General features: G+C 34.0%; 1 protein-coding gene across 2 annotated transcripts; it reads left to right on the top strand.

Moving 5' to 3' along the window:
• Positions 1-7,719: 7,719 nt before the first annotated feature.
• RERGL (RERG like) lies at positions 7,720-17,058 on the top strand. 2 transcript variants are annotated; one of them, NM_001242595.1, is made up of 6 exons: positions 7,739-7,830; positions 8,545-8,701; positions 8,974-9,030; positions 12,228-12,301; positions 13,260-13,408; positions 16,454-17,057. In NM_001242595.1, the coding sequence occupies exons 2-6, from the start codon at positions 8,647-8,649 to the stop codon at positions 16,734-16,736; spliced, it is 618 nt and encodes a 205-aa protein (NP_001229524.1). In that variant the 5' UTR covers positions 7,739-7,830; positions 8,545-8,646; the 3' UTR covers positions 16,737-17,057. The 2 variants fall into 2 exon arrangements, with proteins under 2 accessions (XP_009423167.1, NP_001229524.1); XM_009424892.4 differs by lacking the exon at positions 8,545-8,701 and having other exon boundaries at positions 7,720-7,830; positions 16,454-17,058.
• The last annotated feature ends 2,933 nt before the right edge of the window (positions 17,059-19,991 follow it).

The raw sequence follows: 19,991 nt of genomic DNA, 5'->3' as shown, positions 1-19,991 counted from the left end.
CACAGTATATATAAAGTATACACATACTGTACACAGTATATATAAAGTATACACATACTGTACACAGTATATATAAAGTATACACATACTGTACACAGTATATATAAAGTATACACATATAGAAAGTATATGTAGTACATACGTATTATAGTATATATAGTATATAGTATATATAGTATATAGTATATATCGTATATATAGTATACAGTATATATAGTATATATAGTTTATAGTATATAGTATACATAGTATAGTATATAGTATACAGTGTAGTATAGTATAGTATATACTATATAGGATATATAGTATAGTATATACTGTATAGGATATATAGTATATAGTATATATAGGATATATAGTATATAGTATATATAGTATATGTAGTATATAGTATGTATAGTATAAGTAGTATATAGTATATGTAGTATATGGTATATAGTATACATAGTATATGGTATATATAGTATGTATATACCATATGTATATATGTGTATATATACATATATGTATATATGTATGTATATATGTGTTTATACACGTATAAATACACACATATACACACATGTATACATACATGTATACATACACACGTGCACACATACATACCTGTACACAGACACGTATGCACACATGTATACACACACGTATACACACATGTATACACACACCTATACACATGCATGCACACACACATACATGTATACATGCATACAGGCATACACACATGCATACACACATTTATACATGCATGCACACATGTATACATGTATGCACACATGTATACATACATGTACACAGGCATGCACACGTATACGTACATGTATACATACAGACATGTATACATACACGTATACATTCATACAGGCATACATACAAGTATAAACACATGGATACACACCTACATACATACATGCATGCACATGCATACACACATGCATACATACATACATGTATACACACATGCATACATAGAGGCATACATACACGCATACGTACATGTATACATACACGCATACATACACACATGCATACATACATGCATGTATACACACACACGTATACATACATGCCCACATACATGCATACATACGTGCATACATGCACGCATATGTGCATAGATAAGTACATAAGTGCATACATACGTGCATACATGCATGCACGCATGCACTCATGCATGCATACACACATGTGTACATACACATGTATACACACATGTGTACATACACATGTGTACACACATGTGTACATACACGTGTACACACATGCGTACATACACGTGTACATACACACATGCGTACATACACGTGTACATACACACATGCATACACACGTGTACATACACACATGCATACACACGTATGCATACACACATGCATACACACGTTTGCCTACACATGCATACACACTTTTGCATACACACATATACACACGTATACATACATGAACACATTTATACATACACACATGTATACACACATGCATACACGCATGTATGCATACATGTATACATGTGTATATACATGTATATATACGTATATATACGTATATGTATGCATGTATATATGTATATATACGTATATGTATACATGTATATACGTATATGTATATGTGTATATACGTATATATACTACCTATATGTACATATTTAGTACATATATACATATATGCTACACATATATACTGTTTATAATATATATACTATATATAGTGGATATATACTACATATATGGTATATATACTATGTGTAGTATATAGTGTATATAGTGTATAGTATGTATAGTATATAGTATATATAATATATATATCGTATATAGTATATATAGTGTATATGGTATACTATGTAGTATATAGTGTGTTTATATAGTATATATACACAAAATATATGTATATATAGTATATATGGTATAGTATAGTATATGTATAGTATACCATATATAGTATACTATACATATACTATGCATATATGGTATATATAATGTATATATACTATGTAGAGTATAGTGTATATAGTACTATACTATACACACACACACACATATATATATACACACACACACACACACCATCGAATACTAAGCCATAAAAAGGAATGAAATCATGTCTTTTGCAGTAACATGCATGTAGCTGTAGGCCATTATCTTAAGTGAAATAATTTAGAAACAGTAAGTCAAATACTGCATGTTCTCACTTATAAGTGGGAGCTAAATAATGTGTACACATGGAAATACAGAGTGAAATAGAGGATATCAGGATCCCCAAATGGTGGAGGGCAGGAGAGGGGTGAGGGATGAAAAATTACCTATTGGGTACAATGTATTACGATTCAGTAATACACTAAAAACTCAGACTTCAATATTTATTTTATAATCAGCAGTAGGCATTAGAGAATCCTTTATATTAAAAATTAACCGTACATTCGATTTCAATTATATTCTTTGCATTCTTATCTCCCTCGCTCCCCCATCTTCCTTCCTTCCTTCTTTCCTTCCTTCCTTCCTTTTCTTTATCTCTCTCCCTTGCTTGCTTGCTTTCTTTTTCGTTGTTTCTCTTTTCCTGAAAAGGCCTATATTTCTATCATATTATAAGTTAGTAACGGGACCTACCTCATAAATAAAGAAATAAAATGATTTGATTTTGGATGTGAATGAATATTTCATTAGAGAGCTGTAAGAAAAATTTAAGTAGTATAATAATGTGGCTAATAGAATATTAATATTTAACACCCATCATCTGAAGCAAAAAAAATTGGCGCTTCTGGTTCTTAAGAAAATATGTACATGCTTTTTTTCTTTCAGTTCAGGTTTACAACTTCACTCTATTTCAATGCCAGGCTGCTTTCTTGTTAGAGCCTCTTTTGGAATCCAAGTGAAAGTATGGAGGAAGAGGACATAACAAAAATTTATATGTTGTTTTCAATATCCTCTATGTTATGAAGTTAAATCTTGCCTTAGGTTGAGAGGAGCTCAACCTAATTTTAATTGGCTCTAAACCTAAGGCAAGGGTGAGGAACTCAACCTCTAAAAACAGCAGAAGTTTCTTAAGAAGACAAAAATAGCATTTCTCCAAATAGAGAAAAAACATCTAATTCCATGGTATAATAAGTCGGCTGGCAAATTTCCTTTTAAAAAATTCATTCTTGTTACTATTTATACAGTTGCAGAAATTAAAGAGATCATATCTATTTCTTTCAAATTTGTAATAAAGAAAAAATGCAATTTGGTTCAGCAGTTACCTTGCTGATCTCACAAACTGTCATACTCTCTCTTGTCCCTTTTCCTTTATGGAGTCAGTTTCTTCTTTTGGAATAGACACATCTCCTTAATCACTAGTCACTTTTTCCTCCTTCTCTCTATCTTTAAAGACTTATCTACTTTTTGAAGACCTTTATATCCACATGTTCTGCTTTCCCTGGTCCTATTTTAGCAACAACTCTATTTACTGTAATTTCAATTGTTTCCATTTTCTCTTAGTAGAGTGTAGACTTTATCAGGGCAGGAAATTCATGATTTAACAATAGTGAGTCATTAAACCTAACATAGTTTTAAAATATACTTGCTATAAAATGTTGGTTAAATAAATGCACTTTTAAAAAAGTAAATGGTCTAAAATTCTCTTTTTTTGTTGTGTCTTTGCCAGGCTTTGGCATCAGGATGATGCTGGCTTCATAAAATGAGTTAGGGAGGATTCCCTCTTTTTCTATTGATTGGAACAGTTTCAGAAGGAATGGTACTAGCTCCTCCTTGTACCTCTGGTAGAATTCAGCTGTGAATCCATTTGGTCCTGGACTTTTTTTGGTTGGTAGGCTATTAATTATTGCCTCAATTTCAGAGCCTGTTATTGGTCTATACAGAGATTCAACTTCTTCCTGGTTTAGTCTTGGAAGGGTGTATGTGTCGAGGAATTTATCCATTTCTTCTAGATTTTCTAGTTTATTTGCATAGAGGTGTTTACAGTATTCTCTGATGGTTGTTTCTATTTCTGTGGGATCGGTGGTGATATCCCCTTTATCATTTTTTATTGCATCTATTTGATTCTTCTCTCTTTTCTTCTTTATTGGTCTTGCTAGCAGTCTATCAATTTTGTTGATCTTTTCAAAAAGCCAGTTCCTGGATTCATTGATTTTTTGAAGGGTTTTTTGTGTCTCTATCTCCTTCAGTTCTGCTCTGATCTTAGTTATTTCTTGCCTTCTGCTAGGTTTTGAATGTGTTTGCTCTTGCTTCTCTAGTTCTTTTAATTGTGATGTTAGGGTGTCCATTTTAGATCTTTCCTGCTTTCTCTTGTGAACATTTAGTGCTATAAATTTCCCTCTCCACACTGCTTTGAATGTGTCCCAGAGATTCTGGTATGTTGTGTCTTTGTTCTCGTTGGTTTCAAAGAACGTCTTTATTTCTGCCTTCATTTCATTATGTACCCAGTAGTCATTCAGGAGCAGGTTGTTCAGGTTCCATGTAGTTGAGCGGTTTTGAGTGAGTTTCTTAATCCTGAGTTCTAGTTTGATTGCACTGTGGTCAGAGAGACAGTTTGTTATAACTGCTGTCCTTTTACATTTGCTGAGGAGTGCTTTACTTCCAACTATGTGGTCAATTTTGGAATAGGTGTGGTGTGGTGCTGAGAAGAATGTATATTCTGTTGATTTGGGGTGCAGGGTTCTGTAGATGTCTATTAGTTCTGCTTGGTGCAGAGCTGAGTTCAACTCCTGGATATTCTTGTTAACTTTCTGTCTCGTTGATCTGTCTAATGTTGACAGTGGGGTATTAAAGCCTCCCATTATTATTGTTTGGGAGTCTAAGTCTCTCTGTAGGTCTCTAAGGACTTGCTTTATGAATCTGGGTGCTCCTGTATTGGGTGCATATATATTTAGGATAGTTAGTTCTTCTTGTTGAATTGATCCATTTACCATTATGTAATGCCCTTCTTTATCTCTTTTGATCTTTGTTGGTTTAAAGTCTGTTTTATCAGAGACTAGGATTGCAACCCCTGCCTTTTTTTGTTTTCCATTTGCTTGGTAGATCTTCCTCCATCCCTTTATTTTGAGCCTATGTGTGTCTCTGCATGTGAGGTGGGTTTCCTGAATACAGCACACTGATGGGTCTTGACTCTTTATCCAATTTGCCAGTCTGTGTCTTTTTAATTGGAGCATTTAGTCCATTTACATTTAAGGTTAATATGGTTATATGTGAATTTGATCCTGTCATTATGATGTTAGCTGGTTATTTTGCTCATTAGTTGATGCAGTTTCTTCCTAGCCTCAATGGTCTTTACAATTTGGTATGTTTTTGCAGTGGCTGGTACCAGTTGTTCTTTCCCATGTTGAGTGCTTCCTTCAGGAGCTCTTTTAGGGCAGGCCTAGTGGTAACAAAATCTCTCAGCATTTGCTTATCCGTAAAGTATTTTATTTCTCCTTCACTTATGAAGCTTAGTTTGGCTGGATATGTGACAAAAACAAGAAATGGAGAAAGGATTCCCTATTTAATAAATGGTGCTGGGAAAACTGGCTAGCCATATGTAGAAAGCTGAAACTGGATCCCTTCCTTACACCTTATACAAAAATTAATTCAAGATGGATTAAAGACTTAAATGTTAGACCTAAAACCATAAAAACCCTAGAAGGAAACCTAAGCAATACCATTCAGGACATAAGCATGGGCAAGGGCTTCATGTCTAAAACACCAAAAGCAATGGCAACAAAAGCCAAAATTGACAAATGGGATCTAATTAAACTAAAGAGCTTCTGCACAGCAAAAGAAACTACCATCAGAGTGAACAGGCAACCTACAGAGTGGGAAAAAATTTTTGCAATCTACTCATCTGACAAAGGGCTAATATCCAGAATCTACAAAGAACTTAAACAAATTTACAAGAAAAAAACAAACAACCCCATCAAAAAGTGGGCGAGGGATATGAACAGACACTTCTCAAAAGAAGGCATTTATGCAGCTGGAACACACATGAAAAAATGCTCATCATCACTGGCCATCAGAGAAATGCAAATCAAATCCACAATGAGATACCATCTCAAACCAGTTAGAATGGCAATCATTAAAAAGTCAGGAAACAACAGGTGCTGGAGAGGATGTGGAGAAATAGGAACACTTTTACACTGTTGGTGGGACTGTAAACTACTTCAACCATTGTGGAAGTCAGTGTGGCGATTCCTCAGGGATCTAGAAATAGAAATACCATTTGACCCAGCCATCCCATTACTAGGTATATACCCAAAGGATTATAAATCATGCTGCTATAAAGACACATGCACATGTATGTGTATTGCGGCACTATTCACAATAGCAAAGACTTGGAACCAGCCCAAATGTCCAACAACAATAGACTGGATTAAGAAAATGTGGCACATATATACCATGGAATACTATGCAGCCATAAAAAATGATGAGTTCATGTCCTTTGTAGGGACATGGTTGAAGCTGGAAACCATCATTCTCAGCAAACTATCGCAAGGACAAAAAACCAAACACTGCATGTTCTCACTCATAGGTGGGAATTGAACAATGAGAACACATGGACACGGGAAGGGGAACATCACACACCAGGGCCTGTTGTGGGGTGGGGGGAGGGGGAGGGCTAGCATTAGAAGATATACCTAATGTTAAATGACGAGTTAATGAGTGCAGCACACCAACATGGCACATGTACACATATGTAACTAACCTGCACGTTGTGCACATGTACCCTAAAACTTAAAGTAAAATAAAAAAGAAAAAAAATGTAAATGATTACTCCTGTGATCAACTTAGTCTGGAAATGAAACTTTTTCACTTGGGCCTCAAAATTTAGTACACACATGTAGACTTATTGTATTTGTTGTAGAATTTTTACATATCTAAATTGGGAGATAAAAGAGGAAGACAGTAATGGGGTAGTAGGGAAATTTGACAAAAAGAAATATGAAAAACTCATCATTTTGCATATTAAATTTATCTCTTTATTATAAAGCAGGAATGAATCATGCCAGAATACCCCTTCCAAATTTTCTTTCCTTTATCATTTCTCTTTTCTAATTTCAATGTACTACAGAAGGAAATATGACAGGTTTATATTTATTTTTCTAACAAATGACATTGATTGCTTTATTTTTCTCCAGAAATATTGCTGTTTTCTATTGACAAAACATTTTTAAAGGAGAAATTGCTTATTAAATAAGACATTGGATAAGTTAAAACTCTGTAGTGCCCATTTTTGCTTCTTGAGAATCTCATATGATTCACAAACATGGTCTAGATATTTATTTGCATTGGTATCCAACCTAAACTTCTAAATCCTAGATAGTTGTGCTCTTTTTATGATTGAATGAATGGATTTCCCTTTTTTTTCACAGAAGAAACCCTAGCAGATATAGGCTCAGATACTAATAAAACAAAGAAACCAATCCAATCAAAGTAAATTTACAGAGATATTTACTCATCCTCTAAAAATTTTCTAAATGAAAAGAGATTATACTTTTTTTTAGGTCCTAGGAGAAGGTAGATTCCAGGTACACAAAAATAGAGACTTGTAAGCTAAGGTTCTGTTATAAATATATACATATTTTCTTCATAAGCCTTTGTGTCTAAACAGTAACTCCAGTTTTTTTTTTTAAATGTTATATGAAAACTGAGTTGAAAACTACTCTAGGAAAACATTTTTAAAGTTATTGTTGGCTGGCAGGAATATGGGGCGGAGTTGAGAAATGAGAGCAGCAATAAAAAGGAAGTTAAATAAAAGCTTGTCACAGGGCAGTGTAGTTCCAGAAAATAGGACTGACCAAGAAGCAGAAAAGCAAGATGAATGATGTGAAGCTTGCTGTCTTGGGTGGTGAAGGAACAGGCAAATCTGGTGAGTGGTGTCATCTTCTCTGTTATCATAGAGTGTAGAAAGAGTGAGAAACATTGACATGTTAACCATTAACCACATATTTTATATATATGATATGTATATATCATATATATGAAAATATATCTATAATAACATTATCTCACTGGGATGATAGGCACATTATCTTTCATTAGGAGTTTTCATTTTTATAGGTAAGTAACTGTATGTTTATAGAATATATAGGCAGGCATAGCAAGGTAAATATCTGAAATGTTAATTTGTATATTGTTCTACTGATGTTTACAATTCATAGGAATAACAGGAAATTTCTACATCACTATCCCACCTACTTCTCACTTCAACACACTTGCCTTATACCCACTAGTTCCCAAACAATGGCCTTGATAGAACTCATCTGCTCTGAAACTGGGGTAGGGAGATGTGTGGAGATTTGTGGATTGTATTTTAAATGTAGCATTACTAAGATGAAAGAACTTTGTGGGGGGCATGGCTTGGTGGATGTTCTGGAACTGAACAATAATGTGCTCTAACTTTGGAAGTCATGCTTTTGTTTTGCTGTGTTTTACTTTGGTTTCGGTCACATTATAATGGTGACATGCTACCAATAGGGCCACTTGAGCCTAAAGAATCATAGCATCTTAACTGGCCAAACCCAGGAGCTGTGACATGATGAATGGATACCAGAGGTTCTTTTTCTATTTCCTGGATTTGTAGGTCCTTACATCCTTAAATAACTGCAAATACTTGGTAGTGTCTTTGTGGCTATTACACATAGTACCTTGAAGCCAGACTGAGTTTGACAGAGAAAATAAACAGATGTCAAACTTCTTGCATCTCAAATATAATGAGAAATCTGTTTCTGTTACAAAAGGTAAGTGGCCTTATGTTTTTGTGGTAATGAATTAACTGCATAGTGATTTAGATGTGAAGCACTTTAAGATCACTTCCTTTCTAACTTTCTAATCATTTGTTTGTACCATGGAAATATTGTTAACTACTATTTAGAACAGAATTTGGTCAAATTTTAAAGTCTTTATTAATTCTTGAATATTTTTGATTTAAGAACTAAAGCCTTATGCACATAACCAAATTAGCTGTTTCCTAAAATATAACAGCCCTAAATCTAGATTGTTTGCTTTGCAGCCCTTACAGTGAGGTTTCTTACTAAGCGATTCATTGGAGAATATGCTTCTAATTTTGGTAAGTCACTACTCTAGACATTTTTACCTTAAAACTTTTAACATCGTAATTAAATCCCACTTAAGTACAGACATGCATTTTGATAGACTATACCATTTTTTTGCATATGAAACAATTTATTTATTCACATATTCTGATTAGAACTGCCAAAATAGGTACTTGAATTAAATGTTCTTTTATGGCAAAATTCACCCAATTTGATGTTAAGTAAGACAGTTGGTTTCAAAGTCTGGAACTGGAAAAACATTAAAACTAAGATCCTCTCTTCAAAATATTGTAGAAGATGTAATTGAATATTTCTTGTAAGGTATAAAATAACTTTGAAATTCAACATTCTTTAAAAAATAAGAGAAAATTAATACTAAAACCACAACTAACAAAGGAGTAAAGTTTATTTTTATTGTAAAACCATAAGAAAATAATAGGAAAATTATGCCTTGATTAAATATCCCATCATTATCTAAGTCATTTATATAAATGTAGAAAAATTCTAAAACACATGCCAGGGCATTTTGATATAATTTTAAGATTATTTCACGAACTCTTCTATAAATTTCTGTTTTTTGACTAGAATTAGCATAATATATGGGAAATAGTACAACACAAAAAGTGAGAAATTTTGCCATAATTTTGAGCATATTTTTGGCTCACCAATTAAACAATATAATGGTGCTAATATCTTACCCGATTGAAGAAATGAAATGAGGAGATGAATTTTTTTCTTTTTAAAAAAATAAGAATGGCAGATTACAGAAAATATAAAAATTGAGAGAAAGGAGAATGTTTTTGTTGATTATTACTTATTTAGACTAAGAGGAATTTATGATTGCAAGTGTATTTTTCCATGAGAAACAAAAATCTTTAGCATTCAATCATGAAGTAGCATAATTGGAGTATCTCAGAAAATAGCTTTAATATATTACATTGTGTTTTTCCCTACATGAATTCAACATAGTATTTCAGTCCCTATGACATTATGAACATTTTAGGGCAAGAGCTTGAAAACTGATTATAGAAAGTTGAAAACATAAAAAGAAAAATTCCTGTTGTTTCATTTGTGAAGGCAACGACATCAGTCAAAAAGGTCAACATAACATACAAGTTAGGACTCGGGCATGAGAAAATGTCCCAGAACTAAAAAATAAAACAAACACAGAACGATATGCCATCCAAATAACAACAAAAGCCCTCAACTTAAACTTTGATATAATATAGTTGTATAAATTAATGAAATGTTTACATATTTCTGGCTGTTACCTCTCGATGAAAAATAAAAGACCTAGAGGCATTTTTGAAAAGCTAATCAAATGATCAAAAGCTCATTAACTCTATGAGGGCAAACTAGCAAAAATGACTCCACTTTGTATATTAAAACTAGAAGGGGAAATAATACAATTCTAAAAATGTGAGAATTGATGACACTTGCTGGCAGTTTTTGAGATTTGAGAGTGGATAGTTTTAATTGGCTAGAAGGAAATAGTGTGGTTTGGAGTCAAGGATAAACCTATAAAGTTTAGAAGAAACTGGCTGAAAACATAATTTAAGGTTTCATGAAACTGTAACAAATTTCATTAAATATAACCTGGTAGGAGTTAAGAAGCCAACCCTAATCCTCTGAGAGATGAGGAGTCATTGAAGAAATTTGATCAGATAAGTGATGTGATCTGGCCACCAGGTTCACTTTTACTTCTGTGTTGAGAATACACCAGAAACAGGAAGGGTGTTAGAGGAAGGATGGAAACAGAAAGATGACTTAGGAGGCTTTGTGATAAATTAGGCAAGTAATGATGGTGGTCGAGACTAGAGTGTTAGCAATGGAGATGGTGAGATACAGACAAATTCAAAATATATTTTGAAGGTAGACTAAAAAGGAATTTTAGAATAAATATGTGACATAAGACAAATAAATAATCAAGGATAATCCTAGGGTTTTTTGCCTGAGAAGCTGGAGTTATGGATATGCCATTTAACAAAATGGAAAATTGTAGAAGGTGCAGCCTTTGCAGGGATATCAGGGGTTCAGCTTGAAGTGTGTTAAGGTTGAGATAGCTATCAAGTATCTAAATGGAGATGTTCATTAGTAAGTTATTTGTGTCCGGAGTTCAGGGATGAGGTCTGGGCTTCAGACATAAGTTGGGTTCATCAGAAATAATTGGCATGTAAAGGCTTGGGACTAGAAGAGATCTGAAAAGGAATGTAAGAAGGGAAGAAACCTATGAACTTGATCCATGTTTGAAATGTGAGAAGTCAGTGGGGGCGGGGAGAGGTGAACAAAAAAAGATTAAGACGGAACAACAAGGAATTAAAAAACAAAAACAAAAACTGGAGACAGTGTTGCCTTGAAGGTCACGTAAAGGAAATACTTTAAGGAGGCAGGAATGATCAACTACATTAATGCTACCAATAAGGCGAATAAAATCAAGATACAGAATTAACCATTAAGTCATAATACATTTAAGTTAGAAGAAATTTTTCATGTTTGTAAGATGTTGCTAATTGTATGGTAAAGAGGAAAAAATTATGATATATAAGAGGGAAGTAGAATTGCTGAAGCCATGTCTTTCAGTGGGTGAGGGGAAATCATCACTAGCTGAGAGTGAATGGATTTACTTTAGATGGAAACACAGATGTTCCATCCACAGTAATAGGATGGAATATAAGTATATGAGCAAAAAGGTATGTAGGTGAATATAGATAGTGGTGAGATTCATTTGTAAGAAACATATTGGCTGGGCGCTGTGGCTCACGCCTGTAGTCCCAGCACTTTGGGAGGCCGAGGCAGGTGGATTACGAGGTCAGGAGATTGAGACCATCCTGGCTAACACGGTGAAATCCCGTCCCTACTAAAAATACAAAAAAAACAAAAAAAATTGGCCAGGCCTGGTGGCGAGCCCCTGTAGTCCCAGCTACTCGGGAGGCTGAGGCAGGAGAACGGCGTGAACCCAGGAGGCGGAGCTCACAGTGAGCCGAGATCGCGCCACTGCACTCCAGCCCAGGTGACAGAGACAGACTGTGTCTCAAAAAAAAAAAAAAAAAAAAAAAGGTACATATCTGAGTAAATACAACAAATACATGCTTTCAGTCACCCGCAATATAAAAAGAGCACAATACGATTCCACTAAAATGTGAGTGGTTGAATTTATCAGTTCACGTTTGGAGTATTTTCATACTGACAGTGGATATGCATATTTTTGCAGAATCTATCTATAAGAAGCACTTGTGTTTGGAAAGGAAACAACTAAATCTAGAAATATATGACCCTTGTTCTCAAGTAAGTAAAACAAAACACCTTTTTTATTGATTTATTGATTGATTGATTTTTTAACAATCATGATTTGAAGATTATATGGGGGTAAGTGAAAAAAGTGAAAAGTTGCGGTGTTAAAACCGAGGTTTCTTCTCATTTTAATTATCAAAAATTTAAGAGATTATTTTCTAGTGTTGTCCGTTCCATCATCTAGCACGTGTGTAAGTTCATGTCAAAAATTATCATATCACAAATATCTTTAAAATTGCAACATTAGGCTGTTTCTATATTTCTATCAGGTTACAGTGTCACTGTCAGAAGTTAATAGGTGACTTATCAATTCACTTTTTATTTTCACTAATTGCACTTATAACTAACCAGTTGTCAACAGAACATAATAAATAAAATAGATTTTAAGTACAAACCTCCTTGTCTATTCATATGGGAAAACAGTTAAAATGGGATTATACACATAAGAGAAAAGTGGCCATTTATTCAGGGTTTCAAAACAACTGTATGAGACAGATCATTTTAGGTAAATCAAAATGTATCTTAAATATTTTAGCTAAACCTTTATAATATTTTTGATTTTTATTGATTTAAATCTAGCACCAAAAATCAATAGATGTTCCATTTACTAACAGATAAATAAATGATATATTTTCACAACAAATATGTAGATATTATTCAAAAGACAATTATTGTAGCTCATCAAATTTTCTGAAAAAGTGGAGATGTTTTCTTCCAGAAAAGTTATAAAATTAGATAGATATAACTTTATTATAGTTCTGTTTTACATTTAATCACTTTTAATTAAGGACAAAGCAGTAAGAGAGAAACAGAACTATATTTTAGAAAATATCAATATTTAACATATTGATGTATCTTCCAGCTGAAGTGGGTCTCCATTAGTTAACTGTTTAAAGTATAAAAACACAGGTATTAGATCCCACCACTTTTAATGCACTTGGTTTATTTTCAGACACAGAAAGCAAAATTCTCCCTCACAAGTGAGCTTCACTGGGCAGATGGGTTTGTTATTGTGTATGACATCAGTGATAGGTCTTCATTTGCTTTTGCAAAAGCACTGATCTACAGAATCCGGGAGCCACAAACTAGTCATTGTAAAAGGTAAGGTATTTTTCATTCCTTTCTCCTTTCTTTTTAGTAAATCATCATATAGCTGTAAGCATCATTAGGAAGAGTTTAATACAGCCTTCCAATTACAAAATTTAACAGCCCTGAACAATTCACCTTCCTATTCCACAGGAGTTACACATGCAGTAAAAAGAATAAGATGAGAGTGCTTTATATCCTGGCTGACATAAACAGTTACTTGCCCTCAGTAAATGGCTATTTTACAAGACAGCTTCTATTGTTAACATGACACTCACTTGCAAAATAATGGTCCTTTGTATGTAAGATAGTTATCTTTCCAACCTTTTCTTTCCATTCTCACAAAAATGTTAAGGATACTAAATAAATTCAGATTTATTATGTTTGGCACCCCATGAAATCCAATTCCTAGTCACTGAGTTGTTCAATCTATCAAAGCAAAATAGACTGAGTAATCAAACTGTTTACAAATTCTAAATATGAGAATACATTTTTCTCCATTTTACCTCCTAAAGGGCTGATCAACAATTCCTTTTTCTTAATTGTCTTGACACAAGGAACTATGAAGGAAGACATGATTGTACCTTAAGCTACTGTTTCATTAGTAGATCAAAGTTTAAGCATCTGAGTTTTCCATTTTAGTTTTCCCTATTTTTCTGTTATTTTGGCCTTTTCCATTGAAAGTATTTATTTTTGCTCAACGTGCTGATTGTAAAAGAGTCTTTGTGCTTTTAACCAGTTTTGCCCTTAGAATCTAAATAGTATTCTAATCTGGTAAGTAAAAAAAGCACAATATTATTACTGAGAATTGGTATGTGTACTTTTAATAACTATTTTCAATGCCCACTATAAAGAAATCATGGATAATAATTGATAAAGTGTATTTCCCTGGAGTTAGATGATGTACATTCTTGCTTTCCTTTGATTTGCCTTAAGTAAGCCACTTTAATCTCTAGAGCTCATTTTTCTAATTATTTAACTGGTGGAAGCAGGATAGGAGAAACAGATGTGATTTTACTAAGGTGCCTCATAGCTCTTACTTCCTATAATATTACTGATATTTTAGAACTCCATTGTTTCAATCATTAAATATCTTATATTTAAGCATCATGGTGTAGGTAAGGGACAGGACTAAAAAATTCTGACATTTCTTCAAATCAGAGTAATCACTCAAGAACACTTAAAAACATATTGAAAGTATAAACATTTGTATTGGACATTTTTCAGGAAATATTTCTAGTTTATTGACTAGATAATTCTTTGAATATTCTCAGCTCTCAATCTGTAAAAAGACTAGGAAAGCAAAATATATCACTATTTCATTAAATTATACTGATATTTGTGTCCCACCCTTGAAAACACATGTATATATCCTTCCTCATTTACCCTTTTCAATAATTTTATAAACTAGACTAAAAAAAGACCTTAGTAACATTTTTAAAAGTTCACCACACATTGTCATTTGAATGAAACCAACTTTTAGTGGAATCAGGGCCAATAAGAGTTGAAGACTGACTGTGTGCACCCATTTTTTTCCTTATAGTAGATATCTTTGCAGTGTTCTATGCCATTTAAAGCCTAGTGATTTTAATATATTCTTCAACTCAAACTCTATTTTTGTATTGTTTCTTTATAACCAAGGAAGACATATTGATATTTTCAGAGATATTTTATCTTAACAAAGACACATTTCTTAAACAGGAGACTTGGACAAGTCCATGAGATTATACAGTTTTCTCTAGAGCATGCTATAATGGATATTAGCAGAGCAAAAACAGCAATAAATATTGAATAATATTTTTGCTTATGAAAATATTATCTAAATTGACTGTTCAATTATAGTAACTGTATAAGTAAAGAGACATTTGCTAGCTCTTCCCTTGCAATTGATAAGGAACATGAAAAACAATACTTAGTAAGCATCTTTCATTGCCTGGGCCTGTGTTAGGTATTTTTATATACATCATTTAATGTATACAATCTCCATGAGCTTTAACCTCTGTGAGAATTCTGTGTGAGGAGGATTATTTTACCATTTTTAAAACTTTGAATTTAGGTTCGGGGTAGATGTGCAGGTTTTTTACACAAGTAAACTTGTGTCATGGAGGTTTGTTGTACAGATTATTTCATCACCCAGGTATGAAGCCTAGAACCCGTTAGTTAATTTTTCCTGATCCTTTTCCTCCTCCCACCCTCGACCTTCCAATAGGCACCATTGTGTGTTGTTCCCCTCTATGTGTCCATATGTTCTCATCATTTAGGTCTCACTTAAGAGTGAGAACATGCAGTATTTGGTTTTCTGTTCTTGCGTCAGTTTACTAAAGATAATGGCCTCCAGCTCCATCCATGTCCCCGCAAAGGGCATGCTCTCATTCTTTTTTTTTTTTTTTTTGGTTGAGACAAAGTCTTGCTCTGTTACCCAGGCTGGAGTGCAGTGGCACAATCTCGGCTCACTGCAACCTCTGACTCCTGGATTCAAGTGATTCTCCTGCCTCAGCCTCCTGAGTAGCTGGGACTACAAGTGCGTGCAACCACGCCAGGCTAATTTTTTGTACTTTTAGTAGAGATGAAGTTTCACCGTGTCAGCCAGGATGGTCTCGATCTCCTGACCTCATGATCTGCCCGCCTTGGCCTCTCAAAGTGCTGAGATTACAGGCGTGAGCCACCGCACCCAGCCACTCTCATTCTTTTTTTATGGCTACATAGTATTCCGTGATGAATATGTACCTCATTTTTACATTAAAAGAAACTGAAAGTGGAAAAGATAACAATCATACTTGGTTAGTAGACAGCACCAGAATTCAATAATAGGTCCATGTTACTTCAGTTCCTGTGCTTTAAGAGCCTTGTTACTTCTGTGCCATTTACTACATTTTATCTAAAATGATTTTAAGTAATTGGGGCTATGTGTAACTGTATACACACATGACCATAAGTAACATACACACAATATTTTTTCTTTTTTGATTTATAATCCTTTGGTTATAAATCTGTTTTTTTTTTTTTAAAAAAAAGAGTTGTTAAAACAATCTTGCTAAAAACTGTGTATCTCTATTTCAGAGCTGTGGAATCAGCAGTGTTTTTGGTTGGCAACAAACGAGATCTTTGTCATGTGCGAGAGGTTGGCTGGGAAGAAGGGCAAAAGCTGGCACTGGAAAACCGATGCCAATTCTGTGAACTGTCTGCAGCAGAGCAGTCTCTGGAGGTGGAAATGATGTTTATCAGAATTATCAAGGACATCCTGATAAACTTCAAACTCAAAGAAAAGAGACGTCCTAGTGGATCTAAATCAATGGCCAAATTGATCAATAATGTATTTGGAAAGAGAAGGAAATCTGTTTAGTAGACAGGTAATCCTGGGAGATTGGTTATATCAGAGAGTTTCAAACATTCACATTATAATTAAACTAACCTTTGTATGCAATTTTTTTTTGGTTAAAAGAATTCTCTTGGAGATATGAAATGATTGAGTATGAACCACAGCTGTGTTTTCAAATATGTAGTTTGCCTTTTTGGTTGTTGTATCCTGCTCACTCTCCTTCACACAGAACCTTTCATTTATTGTACAACATTGCACTCACCCTAACCTGCTGGCGGACAGCGATCCCAGTTTGCCTTGCCAAATAAACTCTGTTTATGTGAATTTATTAAATGACCATGCCATAGTTTGTGGTTTACCTTTATTTTATATAGTTATTTGGAATGAAATGGGTATTTATATTCATACAGTTAATAGGTCACAGAGCTTAGTTTATCAATCTATGAAAGTTCTTGATTTATTTAATAGAATTGCATGCATTTATTTTAATCGTGTCTTTACAATAATTCAGTAGCTTACATAATATTATGCATATAACTTAGGCCCCTAAGCAAATTCCTTCCCCAAGAGTATATATATTCTGTAGTTGATCTGGTGATGAAAAAGTCTACTCTTCCCCATTTCCATGTATCACGCTATGTTAGCAAGGATCATTATCACAGATATTTTATAGAGCTAAGGTCCTTTTTAGATCAAAAGATTTAGAAACTCATACATCATAGGATGGAAAAAAGTAAAAACTTATCGGGGAATTTATAACCTTAAAGGCTTTGTTGCCCTGAAATAAGTATTTGTGGATTAGGTACAAACATTTTGGTTCTTCTCAGGTTACTCTAATTACTGTTTCTTTCCAAAGACAAGCATCCACCTTGTAGACCTCGTACACTCCCACAGCCCCTGTGGACCTTTGACGCAAGATGTGTTTCAAGTTGAGACCCAAGGCTTAATTTTGGCCAAATTGCTGACAAAGTTAGGTCTCAGGCACAGGAAATTACAACAACAAGCAATGCCACATGTACACACTTGGTTAATAAGTATTGTCAAGACCCTGGGGACCAATGTGATGAAGATCTTTAATAGAGAGTGTTAGAGTGGCCTTGGAGAGGGGTGAAACAGAATATTAAGCTCGATAGGAGAAAATTTACTGACATGAGATCATTCACCATGAGTCACAATGCAACATTGTAAGAGTGACACCTACAGCTGGTCTAAATAGATTTGCTGTTCCCTAGAAGTCTGACCTTGAGAATATAACTAACGTAAAAGTAATGGGAAAACAGAAATTAATGTGGTAGTGTACAAAATTGGTTTAGAATGTTTATAAGGACGTGAAGGAGGAGTTTAGGGTTAATATATTTAACTAGTCCCAAGAACCCAGTGTTTGACTATGATCCCTGGGAGAATTCAGGGGAACTTCCTTTACTCAGGAAGTAGGGATGCACTGATGAGTAGGCACAGACAGCTCTGAGAAGCTTAGTGGTGACTCTGCTCTATGGGTCAGAGTTAACAGTAGATCCACTCCGTTGTTTTACATCAGTGGGTGCTACCACTGAACCGTGCTGCCCCATATCAATGCAGATCATAGGATCCTGGAACAGCAAAATCTGGATGCTAGCATTTAACCTGCAGCTTGCTATCTACTCTCCCAGCAACCTAAGAAATGGTGCCACGCCCAGGGTGGAGGTTTTACTTCGGAAACTGACTGGTTGGATACTTAGAAGTGATGTCCTCAATCAGCCACATTGAGGAAAAGTCCATATTGTAGACCCATGCATTGCTACCATCTCTGCCACCATGGCCACTGTTATCGTGGGTCAGTTACATAAGGAGAGATGGCCAGTAAAAAGAGTCAGGTGGATATCTGGTGGCCAAGTCATCCTGTCTAGCTGGTTGTAAAGTTATATCTCTGCTGGGCATTAACATGATACACAAAGATCTGTGTATTTTATGATTCCTCTGAGAGTTATCCTTTCACATACTTTTCCTTTAAAACTTATTGTCATGGGTATTCCAGCTTAACCTTTTACATACTTCTGACCAACTGGAAAAACTATTAATCACTGCCTAGAAATAGTGTATTACATGCTACTTTTCTTACCCTACATTTTTAAAGTGGTGAACTTTTAAAAATGTTACTAAGGTCTTTTTTAGTCTAGTTTATTAAATTATTGAAAAGGGTAAATGAGGAAGGATACATACAAATGTTTTCAATGGTGAGCCACAAATATCATATATAATTTAATGAAATAGTGATATATTTTGCTTTCCTAGTCTTTTGTAGACAACAAAGTGTACTTCCTGAAATTCTGCCAACTGAGATAATTTCTTTCTGTTAATAAACTTCATGGTCATCTCTGTAAGACTGTAATGACACACAGTCTTCTTCTGGCTGGCACTAATATATCATGTTTAAGTGAGGACAGCTTCCCATCAACTAGGAACATTTATATTAGATAGCTATGTGAGTGAAAAATAAACTTCTATTGTACAAAGTTATCTTAGCAAATTTAATGATACACTCTTACTGTCAACTGTTTATAAAAATTGTATTAATCTTTGATAGTTTTAATATTGGCTATATATACATATATATTTATAAGTATAAGTAGTTATACTTGAATATGGTTTTTGTTTGTTTTGTTTTTCTTCTGGATCATCTCATTTTTAGAGATTTGGTTTTCATTCCTTAGAATCATTTTTCCAGTTAAAGAAAGATTTGGGGACAATTTAGCCTTAAAAATAACATATTTATCTATGTTAAATGTAAGAACTCTAATGTTAAATGGTAATTTTTAATAGTTTAATTCAGGCATATGTACCTGTGATAAGTCAGAGATCAAAATTTTTCTGTCAAAGATACCACTTATATTTCCATATGTTTAAAATTTTTAATTAGACGCTGATGTTTTAGAAAATTGACCTTGGATGACACACCTTGTCATAAGGAATATATGGAATGTAGTAACAAGAACAAGAATTTATATTAAGATTTTTTTGATGCAGTAATTTTAGAAACGAACAGCTAATTATTTTTTCAGAGTGATATTTGAAATTATTAGATTAATTCCACCTTTGATAATGTGACAATTTTAAAACACATAAACACATTTTTTGATACTTCTCCCATCAAAAAATTGTTCCAATTCCCTTGCTCTTGATGTGGATCAGTTTTACGGACTCGTCTTAACAAACAGATTGAGGCAGAAGTAACGTGTATGACTTATGAAGCCAGGTTAGAAAAGGAGATAGCTCCCGTCTGTTTCTCTCTCCCATGTGACT

Source organism: Pan troglodytes, chromosome 10 (assembly GCF_028858775.2).
Source record: "Pan troglodytes isolate AG18354 chromosome 10, NHGRI_mPanTro3-v2.0_pri, whole genome shotgun sequence".
NCBI classification, from domain to species: Eukaryota; Metazoa; Chordata; class Mammalia; order Primates; family Hominidae; genus Pan; species Pan troglodytes.
This window is presented reverse-complemented; position numbering and strand designations above follow the sequence as displayed.